The sequence below is a fragment of the Papaver somniferum genome, chromosome 5 (genome assembly GCF_003573695.1).
Source record: "Papaver somniferum cultivar HN1 chromosome 5, ASM357369v1, whole genome shotgun sequence".
Classification (NCBI taxonomy): Eukaryota; Viridiplantae; Streptophyta; class Magnoliopsida; order Ranunculales; family Papaveraceae; genus Papaver; species Papaver somniferum.
Genome location: NC_039362.1, coordinates 150,659,034 through 150,672,586, shown reverse-complemented (window position 1 = coordinate 150,672,586; position 13,553 = coordinate 150,659,034). Strand labels below are relative to the sequence as shown.

The 13,553-nt window shown below is 36.8% G+C and overlaps 1 protein-coding gene across 1 annotated transcript; it reads right to left on the bottom strand.

The window, feature by feature from the left end:
* Positions 1-8,425: 8,425 nt before the first annotated feature.
* LOC113283191 (protein disulfide isomerase-like 5-2) lies at positions 8,426-12,176 on the bottom strand. The gene is made up of 5 exons (XM_026532367.1): positions 11,879-12,176; positions 10,888-10,991; positions 10,317-10,687; positions 9,165-9,472; positions 8,426-9,034 (listed from the first exon to the last, which is right to left on the bottom strand). Exons 1-5 carry the CDS (start codon positions 12,104-12,106, stop codon positions 8,705-8,707), a joined length of 1,341 nt encoding a protein of 446 aa, XP_026388152.1. The 5' UTR covers positions 12,107-12,176; the 3' UTR covers positions 8,426-8,704.
* Between the last annotated feature and the right edge of the window lie 1,377 nt (positions 12,177-13,553).

Sequence of the window (13,553 nt, the reverse complement as noted above, 5' to 3'; positions counted from 1 at the left end):
TTGGTAAACTAAAACTTAGGAACTCAAGAGCCAAATTAGGAAAATTTATGGGAGGAATCTAGAAATTTGTAATTATTGAAAATAAGGTTCTACAAGTAACTAGTTGGAAGCCTAAAAATCTTGGATTTTTAGGTTTTTAGTCTCTTTGTTAGGGAGAAACTTATAGAAAGAAGACTATGGTGTTTTATTACTTAGGGTTAATGGTTTTACCCTAAATTAAGTTTTTATGCAACATGAAAAAGGTATGGAAGAGAAGATACAAGCATGGTTTAAATAGCTGATTTCAAAGGAACATGGTTTAAATAACTGATTTCTAAGGTTTATTCAATGGTTTTGTAAAACAGGTGATTAACTAATTGTTTGGTGTTGTAATCATTATATGTTGTGTTCGTATGTACTTGTTAGACAGATTTATGTAATGAACAGAGAACTAATTGTGTTGTCTTATTTTAATGAAGCCTGGGGAATGCTATACTTCAACTGCTGAAGCAAGGGATAATGTTTGATTGTGTATCTAAATGGACGAAGAAGAAGAACTATGAAATGTTGCAGTACATCAGCATCGCCAAAGGGTTACATTTAGAAGAGATTGATAATACAATATCGTTTCTGAACGATAGATCGTATAATGCATACTGCACATAAAATGAAACTAAGTTTTAGTCTCATAGCTGTAGACATTTGTTCACCTATAGTTTCTTGAGATTTTTCTTTGATTCATTCCTTTTTCCCTGCAAGTTTCAGAATATAATAATAGGTGAGTAGAACTCACTAATAGGTTATATTTCTTAAAAAGGTGAATATGTAGAGTACCAAGGTACAACTACAAGATGAAAAAGATGATAATAGAACCAAGCTGCATTTCCTCTGAGAATTCAGAGCCTGACTTTCAATTGAAAGAAAAATAGTTTTTCATTGATTGATTTTCACATGGGTACAATCATTGGTCTTTGAAGGGACAATCCCTAATAACTGCATCTAACAGCTATGATTGCATCTCAGCACAAACACTAGACTCGAGGAAATAACCTAGTGCTAATTCCACCCCTGACTGTCCCTAAGTTACCCCCCAATGTAAAAGTAATTCAAATTACAGTGTAAGGTTAAAAGTAAACTTGCAGGTACATGACATTGCCCCTCCCATGTAGAGATCCTTGTCCTCAAGGATAAAATCTGGAAATTGAGCTTGTATGTGAGAAGCATCCTCCCATGTGGCATCTTTAGCTGAATTACACCATTGCAGTAAGAGTTGTTTAACTTTGGAAGTACCTCTGAGATTAGTTCTAGTATCCAGAACAGCAACAGGTTCAATCACAAACTTCCCTGCATGGTCTACCAATGGTAATTGAGGTGATAAAGCTGCCTGTAATCCAATTTTCTTCTTTAATTGGGATACATGAAAGACTGGACGTATCCTAGACCCTACAGGAAGTTTCAGTTTGTAAGAAACAACTCCAATTCTCTGTATGACTTCAAAAGGTCCAAAATACTTTGCAGACAGCTTTAAGTTCTTTCTCACAGCAACTGAAGTTTGCCTGTAAGGTTGGAGCTTTAAGAAGACCAGATCACCCACTGCAAATTCTCTATCAGATCTTTTTTGATCTGCAAAGCTTTAAAGAGTTCATCCTTTAATAGTTGGAGCATGATGTCCCTCTCTTGCAAATAGTTTTCCACAGTTGCAACAAAAGTGGATGTAGGGATTGGAAAGACCAAATGAGGTGGAGCATAACCATATAAAGATCAGAAGGGTGACATCTTCAAGTTGGTGTGGTAGTTAGTGTTGAACCACCATTCATCTAGGGCTACCATGATAGACAAATTTTTGTGACCGAATTGTCCTCAATTTTCAGTATTGTTGGTACTCGATTTTCTACTTATTATGGTGTTTTATGTGTTTGTAGGTATTTTTGGAAAATAAACATTTTTGGAAAATTCGGCTCGAAAAGTTGGTATAGGCACCCGGAGGACACATGTTATTCGGACTCTCAGTTTTGGATAAGGGTCACCTAACTGATAAGGGGCACCCCAGGGAGCCAACTGCTAATCGCACCCCATTACTGGTTAAGGGGGCTCCATCTTCTTCCTTGATTTGAAAAGAAAAATTGGCGGCAAAATTTGGTTTCAACGGTAAAGGATTTATTATCTTTAAGATAAGAATATCTTCTTTCCTTACAAACATGAAGTTTTGAAGAAAAATGAAGTTATCTTGTATTAAACAAGAAAGATATCCTTAGAAGATTTTATCTTGGATTTTATTCTGCGAATTAAAGAAGATATGGGTTTCGTAAAGACATATATAGAATAAAGAGAAGGAAAAATTCTTGAAGATATTTTTAATTAAAAATAAGAAGATTTTGGAGTTATGGAAGAATATATTTGAGTGATGTGTATTTGTGTGTATAAATAGAGAGCTAGAGAGCACATTTGGGGGGGGGGGGGGGGGGGTTGGAGAGAAAAGAAAATCACTCCTTTAATAATTTTCTCACATTTTCATCATTTGTAAACCACTTTTTGAGCCATGAATAAATATTTTAAGTGTGTTTTCGACGTGATGAGCTAATCCCCAACACTGGGACGACGGAGGAAGCTGGATTTCACCATTGGGGTAATTCAATTAATTGTTTATTTACTATTTGCATTGATTTTTAACGAATTATGATTTCTATTAACTACTCGTGACTTTGTTTGATGGAGCATGCTTAGTTCTAAGTAATTTTGATGCGCCATGCTTATGTCCTACGCGTAATATTTTATGAAATCTACTTTGGAAAAGAATAGAGTTGATATTTCCTTTGTTTTGAGCTATAAATGTCTACAATTAATTTCTGAACCCCATGAACATGAAAAACAGTGGAATCCTGAGTCCCGGCCTCTCTCATCTTGTCATCATATTTGTATATATTTTCCTTATTTTCTTTATTAAGTCTTTGAACAATTTCTCAACAAGTCCGAGTGAACGACAACCTATTTACCACTATCAAAATTTCGATCATACCACTTGACCCATTGCTTAGGATGAGAACTTGTCGTACACCTCAAATACTTCTCAACACAAGCATTGGTTCTTTCAGTGTGACCATCAGTTTGAGGATGGTAAACAGTACTGAGCTTCAAGGTGGTGCTTAGAGATTTGAATAGAGCCTTCCAGAATTGGCTAATGAAAATTCTATCCATATCACTTACAATGGATCTAGGAATACCATAAATCTTGACCACTTGAGAGAGAAGCTCCCTTGCAACTGTAACAGCAGTGAATGGATGTCCAAGAGGGATAAAGTGACTATACTTATTCAACCTGTCTACAACCACTAGAGTGACATTCTTTTTATAGGATAATGGCAGTCCTTCACTAAAATCAACAGAAATGTGTTGCCATGGAGTGTAAGATATAGGAAGAGGTTGTAATAGACTCCCTGGAAGTGAGTTCTCTCCCTTGTGACATTGGAAGACATCACAAGTGGTGACAAACTGAATCATGTCACTCTTCATGTTAGGCCAAAATAATGAAGCCTTAACTCTGTGATAAGTTCCATTAATGCCAGAATGGCCTCCTACAGAAGAAGCATGCAATGAGTGTAGGATAGAAGATCTGAGTGCAGTACCTGAGCCAATATAAAGTATTCTTTTGAATTTTAAGATGCCCCGTGAATAAGAATAGTGGCCCTGAGTTGGAGCCACAGTTAATTGGGTAATAATATTTTGGGCTGCTGTGTCTGACTCATAGCTATAATGAATGTCCTGCATCCACTGAGGTTGCGATAAGGATAATGTGGAGCAAGCAGCAGTAGGGAGTCTGGACAAAGCATCAACAACTTTGTTTTCCATCCCTTTCTTGTATTTAATGGCATAGTCAAAACCCATTAGCTTGACAAGCCATTTTTGCTGTAATGCAATAGATAACGTTTGGTCCATCAAGTATTTTAAACTTTGGTGGTATGTATGAATAACAAATTATTGATTTCTTAAGTAGTGCTTTCACTTTTGAACAACCATAACAATGGCCAAAAATTCTTTCTCATAGGTAGACAAACTTAAAGCTTTAGGACCCAATGGATTGCTGAGAAACGCAATTGGTTTACTATTCTGCATAAGTACAGCTCCAACCCCTCTTGAGCATGCATCGGTTTCAAGAGTAAATGGTTGAGAAAAATCCGGCAGTGCTAAAACTGGTGCATAGTTCATTTCATATTTGATGGATGAGAAGGCATGAGAGGCATCATCAGTCAAAGAAAAAGAATCCTGCTTGAACATATCAGTTAGTGGCTTACAAATGGTACCATAATCTTTAATAATTTTTCTATAGTAACCTGTAAGTCCCAAGAATCCTATGAGCTGCTTTAGTGTTTGAGGTTTTTGACCAATTGACCATTGCAGCAACTTTGTCAGAATCAACAGAAACACCACTTGCAGTAATAATGTGACCAAGGTATTAAAGTTGTGGTTGTGTAAAAGAACATTTAGGCATCTTTGCAAACAAGGAATGCTTCCTTAATACAGACAGTGTAAGCTGCAGATGCTCTATATGGGCTTCAATAGATGGACTGTAAACTAAGATGTCATCGAAAAACACAAGGACAAACTTACGAAGATATGGTTGAAACACCTCATTCATGAGGGCTTGAAAGGATGCAGGGGCATTAGTAAGCCCAAATAGCATGACCCTGAACTCGTAGTGGCTCTGATGAGTGCGAAAAGCAGCCTTGTGAATGTCAGGTGCATAAACTCTGATTTGGTAATAGCCTGAACGAAGATCTATCTTGGAAAATACCACAGAACCATTCAACTCATCTAACAACTCTTCAATAAGAGGTATGGGAAATTTATCTTTGACTGTAATTTCATTGAGCTTGCGGTAATCAACACAAAAACGCCAAGTACCATCTTTTTCTTTAACAAGAGAATAAGAGAAGCAAATGGACTAAGGCTCTTTTAGATCACACCATAGGATAGCATCTCAGAGACCAAGGACTCCACTACAGACTTATGTATATAAGGGAATTAATAAGGACGTTGGGAAGTAGGGTTAGACCCAGTTTTGAGTGGAATTTTGTGGTCTAGCGATCTGGATGGTGGGAGGCCAGTTGGTTCAGCAAAAACGTCTGCAAAAGTCTCTAAAAGTGTAGAAACTGCAGGGGGTAGTGGAGTGATAGGTGTAGTGGATATAGAGAAAAATTGGCCTATAATGGCTGGTGTAATTAATGAATTTATTGAGGGAAGAACCAATAATTAAACTCAGAGAAGGTTCAGAATGGTTACCCTGTAGCGTAATTTGACTGCCTTGATGTAGAAAAGAAATTTTCAATTGATTGAAGTTAAAAGGCACATCACCAAGTTGGCGCATCCAATCAGCTCCCGAGACAATGTCACATCCTCCCAGAGGCAAGGCCAGTAAATTTGCAGAGAATTGATATCCTTGCATTTCCCAATTAAGGTTCTGGCAAATACCTTGACTGACTGTGTTATCACTATTAGCAACTGTAATAAGCATTTGTCCAGTAGGGGACACATGAAGACCCAATCTGGAGGTTAAAGCAGTATCAATAAAACTATGTGTACTCCATGTATCAATAAGTACAATCACATGATGCTTGTTAAGATGACCAGAAATCCTTATAGTGTCATGAGCAACATTCCCTGTCAAGGCATGATGTGATTTCAAGTTGTGTTGTAGTAGTAATAGGTTCGTTGAGACTTGTGAAAGCAAAAGATTTTAGATTTGATGAAATTTAAAAACAAACAAAACTTAGTTCAAGATTATTAGGAACAACCAAGACACTGATTCCACTATCACACATGAATAAATTATGGCAAATAATCCAAAACTCTAATTATCTTTTAAGTCCCTTATTTCTTAATTCACAAATAATCAAACATATTCTCAAATATTAATCGTATTCCCCAAGCATAGACTATCAATTAATTAAACAAAGTACAATCTATTAAATTGAATTACAAGTAATTAAGAAAATTATGTAAACATTTAAAAACTCTGCAAAAGCAGTGATTGAGTGAATTATAATTAAAAATTAGAGAAAATGAATTAGTTACCCATTATTCATGTGTAAATAGCTTCATCCATTGCTTTGGCTAAGCGAGAATTTAGCCCCTCATCATGTTGGAAACACACTCAGAATTCGATTTCATTGCTCAAAAATGGTTTACAAATGATGAAAAGGGAGGAATAATTCAAAACCGGGTTTGAAACAATTATATTTGTTACAAACCAAAGAACGATACAGAGGATGTGTCACTGTTATCGTAGCTTTAAGACTGTCACTGAACAGTCGCAAATACTATAGCAAAATAAGACTGCTTCTTGAGGTCTTATGTTCTTCGTGTTCTTCAGTGGCAGCAGCAGCAGCAGGTTTCTCGGGTGATCGTATTTCGCCTTTGTGATGTTCCAAATCCTTCCCAAACTTTCTGTCCCCTTATATGACCCCAAGGGACTCTATTTATACCCGAAAGATGCATCGAATCTCCTCCATAACTTCACAAATTCTCGGCAGTGAAAGAAAATATTTTCGGATATTTTCTTTCCTGTTTTAGCTCCTTACGCGTTTTACAGCTGCAAACTCTTCTTGTTTAACTCTTACACGCCTCTAGCATTCTCCCATCACATTCCAAACTCTCCCAACAACAGCAGACGCGTGAAAATCTTCCCCCTTTGCACGTACTCCCATGTTTTGCTCCATGACACGATTCAGCCAATTTTGATCCAAACGAACACCCATAACAGGCCTGTTATGAAAAATCACAACTACCCACGAAGTTTCAGCCATTTAGTCTCTGTAGAACATCGTCAAAATCTTGATTAAAATCTGCCAGTTCACTACAAAATTTTCCCGCCAATTTTTTCCTTTTTAAACTAAGGAGAAGGTGTCCCCTTAACCAAAACAGGGGTGCGAATAGCAGGTGGCGCTCTGGGGTGCAACTAGCAGGTAGTGTGCCTAGTAATTGGGTGCCCCTTATCCAATCTGAGAGTCCGCATAGCAAATATCCTTCGGGGGGTGTTCCGCATAATTTTTCGAGCCGATTTTTCCAAAAATGTTTATTGGCCAAAAATACCTACACATACATAAAACACCATAATTAGTACAAAAATCGAGCACTAACAATATACACATTGAGGACAATTCAGACACAAAAGTGTGTCTATCAAGGCATGTAAGGATATTTCAATAGGGGAGTCACCACCAGAGTGAGGGGTATCACTAACTTCTTCAGTGGACAATGCTCCTTGTTCTTTTGTGTCATCATCAGCAATCAACATGAATAACTGTTGGGTTTTACACCTGTGATCCTGTTTATAAAATTTATCACAATTATAACAAAGTCCTTTGTCCTTCCTAACTTGCGTTTGTGCATGAGTCAGTCTTTTAACTGGAAGTAGAGAATTTTCAGGGGAATGTTTAGTTGGTGTAAGTGGGTGAGTGACAATTGGTGGCGGTGAAGAAACATTGGATTTTGAATAAGTGGGTGAATAAGAGAAAAAAGGTTTGATTGCTGAGAGTGGGTGTGAGACAGATAATGGTGTGGGTGCAAATGGTTTAGAGAATGATTTACTGGTCTAGGCTGATGATGCATAGAAGCCTGTTCATTCTAGCTAGATAAAATGTTGTAGATGTACTCTCTAGCTTAAACATTTGCACAACAGTGTGGATCTCCTCTTTGAGCCCACTTATAAAACTCAATGTATAGAAACTTTCGGGGAGATAAGGATTATTAGCAACCATAGAACTTTTATAGTGTTCCCATGTATCATAATAATCCTCAATAGTGGTTGTCTGAAATAGTCTATTGAAACTACCCACATAGTTATCTTGTGCAACATATTCAAATCTAGCACATAAATCATGAATAAAGGTATCCCAAGGAATGAATTCTTTACCTTGTTGATAGTTCAAATACCACAGATCTACATGAGAATCAAAATGGATTGCAGCCATATCAACACGTTCATCATCTGGAAATTTGTGAAGGTGGAAATATCTTTCGTATTTAAGATCCCAACCTCGTGGATTAGTTCCACTGAATCGTGGGAAATCTACTTTTGGAGTACGATTGAACTTACAATCGTCGTTGTGAGAGAAATCCTTTGATGAGTTGCTGAATTCCAGAGAAAGAATTCTCCGGATTAGGTTGAATTTCACCTGAGTTTTGAGGGTCAGATTGAGGTTGTAAAACCGTTTGATGTGCAGTTTCAAGTAAACTAATAATGAGATTCATCTTTGAACTCAAGGAGCCAAGCTCAGATTTGATCTCAGAGATCGAATCTGTGTGTTGAGCAACAATTGATGAAATCTCCCGAAGCTTTCTTTTGTGGCCATGGTTACAGGTTCCATGATGGAGTCTAATACCAATTGTAGAGTACCAAGGTACAACTACAAGATGAAGAAGATGATAATAGCAGATTTCTCTATGAGAATTCAGAGCCTAACTTTCAATTGAAAGCAAAATAGTTTTTCATTGATTGATATTCACCTGGGTTCAATCATTGGTCTTTAAAGGGCCAATCCCTAACCTAGTGCTAATTCCACCCCTGACTGTCCCTAAGTTACCCCCAAAGTAAAAGTAATTCAAATTACACTGCAAGGTTAAAAGTAAACTTGTAGGTACATGACAGAATATTGTTCAGGCAAGTGCCGTTACCTTCTTTAAATGGGAACCAGATCAGGAGTCTCCTACTAAAAGGTTGTGAGTTAAATTAGTCTTCCTTGTCCTCAGGTCGATAAACTGGCTTGTTTTCACTCTCGGATGCAGAACTGCTTCCTTGATCTCCAGTAGGATGAGCTTGTGTTCTCTGAGGAACCTCGTCTTGGTCATCTTGTTTGTTTATGGTCTGTATAAGCATGATGACCGCAACAATAAATACAAGAAGGTATACGGATTTAATGCCGACTAATGAATTTAGGAAGCCCATAATCGATGGACCACTAATTGATTTCTTCTCTGTTCTTCCTTCTCTGTATCCTTCGAGGAATCGTGTTATTTGAGTCCCTTGATCCTCTTCCTCCAGATTTTCTGAACCTACAACCTTTTTGTACAGATGATAAAAATATGTTTAGAAACGCCTCAAATTTAACGGAATCTTAAGTAAGCTGTAGGAATGTATAACAATTGTCGAGGAAACATAATGAAGTAAATAAAGAGAAGTATGAACTTACTGTGAGGTATTCTTCATCTCTATCCCAAACAATCATCTTTGGCAGTTTGGTCTTCTTATTAACGCCAAATGTATCAGCAAAGTCCTCCCATTGCTTATACCCGACATATCCAAAGATTAAGTCACGGTTTGCAGATGCTGCAGCCCTCAATAGCTTGATCAATTGAACTGATCTCTCATTTGACTCATCCTCCAATATTGTAAGAACAACTTTCCTCTCGTCGTCTTTCAACAATTTGAGTGTTTCATAGTTTATGGGCATAGTCAAAGGCAGCAGACTTTGTTTGATATAATCCTCCAGGAAATCTCCTGTGACACCAAAGTTTAGTTAACGTTAAACTTGTAAGGTGTTGTTGACGAATACTCAAGAAACGGTAGCATACGAAACAAATACCTTTTAACATATAATAAAGTTCTAAATAGAGTGTTCAATGGAAAAGAAGGATTCATGATGCTGAATCTTACATAAATATTTTCCAGATGGTAACCATTTAAAGTACTTTATTTTGAGCCTCTTATTTTCCATATAAAAACAGCTCAGATAATCAACTGTAAGCTGTAATTCAAGGTTACAAATGGTTTGTTGATGCAAATTTTCTGGTGACAGTTTCATTTACAGAAAGAGGTACGTGCATGATAGGATGCACAAGAAGCTACTAACTAAGTTACCGCTTAAGCAGCCTAAATCAGCTAACGATGTGAGATACTGACAGACGCAGTACATGCAAGAAATGAGAAAAAACTACTGCTCTTACATTATACTGGCTTCAGAGAATGTTGACTAGGTGAACTGAAAATCAAAAACACGCTATAAACCATATAACTGTGCGCAACTGAACTGTTCACTAACCAGATAGTCTTTCTTTCCTCAATTTTAAAACGCATAAAGCACCTTCTAACAATTAGGCTCATGTCAACTGTTTCCATGTGGCACGCTAGCTTAGGAAACCAAGCCTATGAGGAGAACCATTATATGATATACTATTAGTAATATGTATCAAATTTCTTTAGAAACATCAGATTTGGATACATAATTAAGTATCAAAAACAAAAGAAGAGGGATTATTAAGAGCATATAGAGACAGAAAACTATGACCTTAACCATGGCAGGACACATGTAACCCGTGCAAATTAAGTTGATACCCATACACACCTTCAAAGGGGCCATAGAAAACACTTCGCTCATTGTAATTTTGATGCATGGAAACTAGAGCTGGAACCTTGTCGAAATCGTAAGTAATCATAGCGTCCTCAGAAAAATCTTTGGCTACAGAAAACCAAGCCCTTCTTTTGTACTTGATTGCCAACTCTGACACCACAGACTCGTTCAGCCCAAAGCCTACAAATATAGGAAAGTTTGTGCCAGCCACTTCAATGAAGTTACTAATGGCACTATCAGACTCGAGAAGAGTGACATCTGGAGCAACAAACTTTTTCAAGAACCGAACAAGCAATTCTGCTTTCCTTGGACCATTATATTCTACAGGGACGCCGTGCATAAAGATCATCATAGTAGGAAACCCACTGCATTACACAAGTATGTTGGGTAAAAGTATTTAGTATGGGGAGCCTAGAATAAAAAGTTCTCTGCTGCAAACAATCACTATAACTACTGAATTTTCCAGACTTCAGATTTCGCAATCATCAAATACTAAAGTTATATACCTCATAGAATATTAAAAGGTCTAAAACATCACAGAACAAGTAAACATGGAGTAACATACTCAATTTCATATTTTGTAGCTAGACGGGTATACTTGTCAGCATTGACTTTCGCAATGGCAATGGGTTTCTCCAACTTTGCAAGCACAGGAGCTGCTGCATCTAACTGCAAAATAAAGCCTCAACAAGTCAATCTGATGGACCCATTATGAGATGTTATTTGATTGGAAAAAAAAACAAAAAACTAAAGGATATGTTACAAAGACAGGGGTTCTGAGACTTGTGCTGGTTAAAGCAGCATTGGTAACAACATGGAAACCATCTCAACCTAAGAATGTTGAAATTTGAAAATAGGCCTTCCAAGCACTAAACCTAATAAATTCTTGTGCTTGAAGCACCATCGGTTACTCAAAATGTGCAGAAGAAACTTGCTGCTAGCATGTGAAACAGATGGCTGTACTGCTCATGTGAGGCCCGTGTTAAAAAAAAAAGAAGCCACACCCACACTAAACAAAACAAATGTATCCATCTTTAGGCTAAAACACTTTCCGACATGGCTCAAAGTTTTAACAGAGTTATCACAAGTGATTCGTCAACAAACGAAGACCAGACAACATTCCAACAAGGAAATAACTTTCAGTTTACAATGTATACTAATAGAGTAAGTTGAGTAACATGACCAAAATTGCACAAATAATTACATAATGCTGAAACATAAATCTCATCAAGACTTTAAGGTTTTATGTTGTAGGTCACTGATTCAGTCAAAAGGTAATCAAGTATTGAACTTTACAACTGATATGAAGTTCTTACTTGCGAAATTGAATATTATCCAAAAACATTAAAAATAAAATAAAAAATAACAAGGAGTACAATTCTCATCTTATAGATGAAAATGGATGAATTATTATATGTTTATATGAACATCAACCAAAACCTATTTAATTTTTGAATAGTGGATGAGGTAATTAAAATCTACTGGTGTGATCTACATAAGATCTAACACTGAAGAATAATTTTAGGGTTTAAATCAAATAATTAAGGAAAGCATACCTCAGGGGAGAGACGCTTGCAGTGACCACACCAGGGAGCATAAAAATCAACGAGGAGGAAATCAAAATAAGCAATTGCTGAATCGAAGTTTGAATCAACAAGCTCTAATACTTTACCATCTGCTGCTGATGAGAACTGGTTATCATCGGATGTTGATGATGAGAATGAAAGAGATGAAGTAACAAAGATTGTAAAAACTAGGAACAGGATTTGGTTTCGATGATTCATCTTTTCTGGGTTCTACTTCTACCAAACAACTCCGAAATTCACAGAGTAGTTCTATATTTTTAATGTACTCAAGTTCAGTTAACTAGATTTCTTTTATTCTTAAACTTGTTTTACTGTTAGCTGTAAAGTGGTCACTCATGCTATCTGCATATAACTATTCGATAAGGGCTACATACGTTGTTTGTCTACCTCAGCCAACCATATGCATCACGGAAAATAGGTTTATGGAATTGGAATAGGGTACAAGCGGGAAGGAGTTTTAGACTCTAGCAAGTTTCATCCATTTTCTTGAAATTTGGCCCATTCTGTCTGGTAAAAAGAAAAAAAGAGTTTCATCTTCTAAATTGAAATGGTTTGTCCGGTAAAAACAAAAAACATCTTCTAAATTGAAATGAAACTTGGTGTCTAGGGACAGGATGGTATAATAAAAATTAGTGTAATTTTCAGGCATCATGGGGCTAAAGACAGTGACAAAATTTAAGCGTTTTGCATTTTTATTTTTGTAACGAAGACTTCAACAAATCACAAATAATGTAATAGAATTTCGGTCTTAGTTATCAAGCAATTTTTTACTATATTTTTCATCGTGGTACATTCAATAATTTAATATTCCTAAAAAAAAATTGTGACCCTAAAAAGAAACCCATATTTGGAGGATACCGTAGTGATCTACACTACAAAATGGTCTCAAGAATAACTATTCCCAGATCTAGAATTGAGAATAAAGATAAGGAAAGAAGAAAACTAAAAAGAAGAAGATATGACAGTTGTATTTTTCAAAACACTACAAAACAACCTATTGTCTCTTTTAACGACAAATACGATAACACCATGAGTACACGAGCTACTCATACAAGAGAGCTCAATACTACTAAGGGCGCCCAACGCTTTACTACCCATCCTTTTGAGAGTCTTCCCATTACAATTGATGAGTAACTTTCATGACACTGCCCGCTACTCCTCCAAATCCTTGACCTCAAGGATTAACTTTGGTTCCATCAACTTCTTGTCCTCCCAGGTAGCATCGGAAACAGATAAGTTCTCCCACTGAACCAGAACTTGTTTAACCTTTTGCTTGTTATTAATTGTCCGTCTAGCCTTCAAGATCCTAATAGGATTCACCTTCATCTCTCATTCTTTAGTGACTGCTGGTAAAGTAGTTTGGGGGTAGCATTCCAGCTCCCAATTTCTTCTTCAGTTGATATACATGGAAGGTAGGATGAATCTTAGCTCCTGCTAGTAGTTGCAGCTTATAGGCCACTTGTCCAATCTTCTCAATAATTTGGGAAGGACCAAAAAACTTGGCAGCTAACTTCAAGTTCCTTCTCAGTTGCAGTGTGGACTTTCTGTAGGGTTAGAATCTCAAGTAAGCACAGTCTCTCACTGCAAATGATCTCTCCACTCTCTTTTTATCAGCTTGTTGTTTCATCCTGTGTTGAGCTTCACT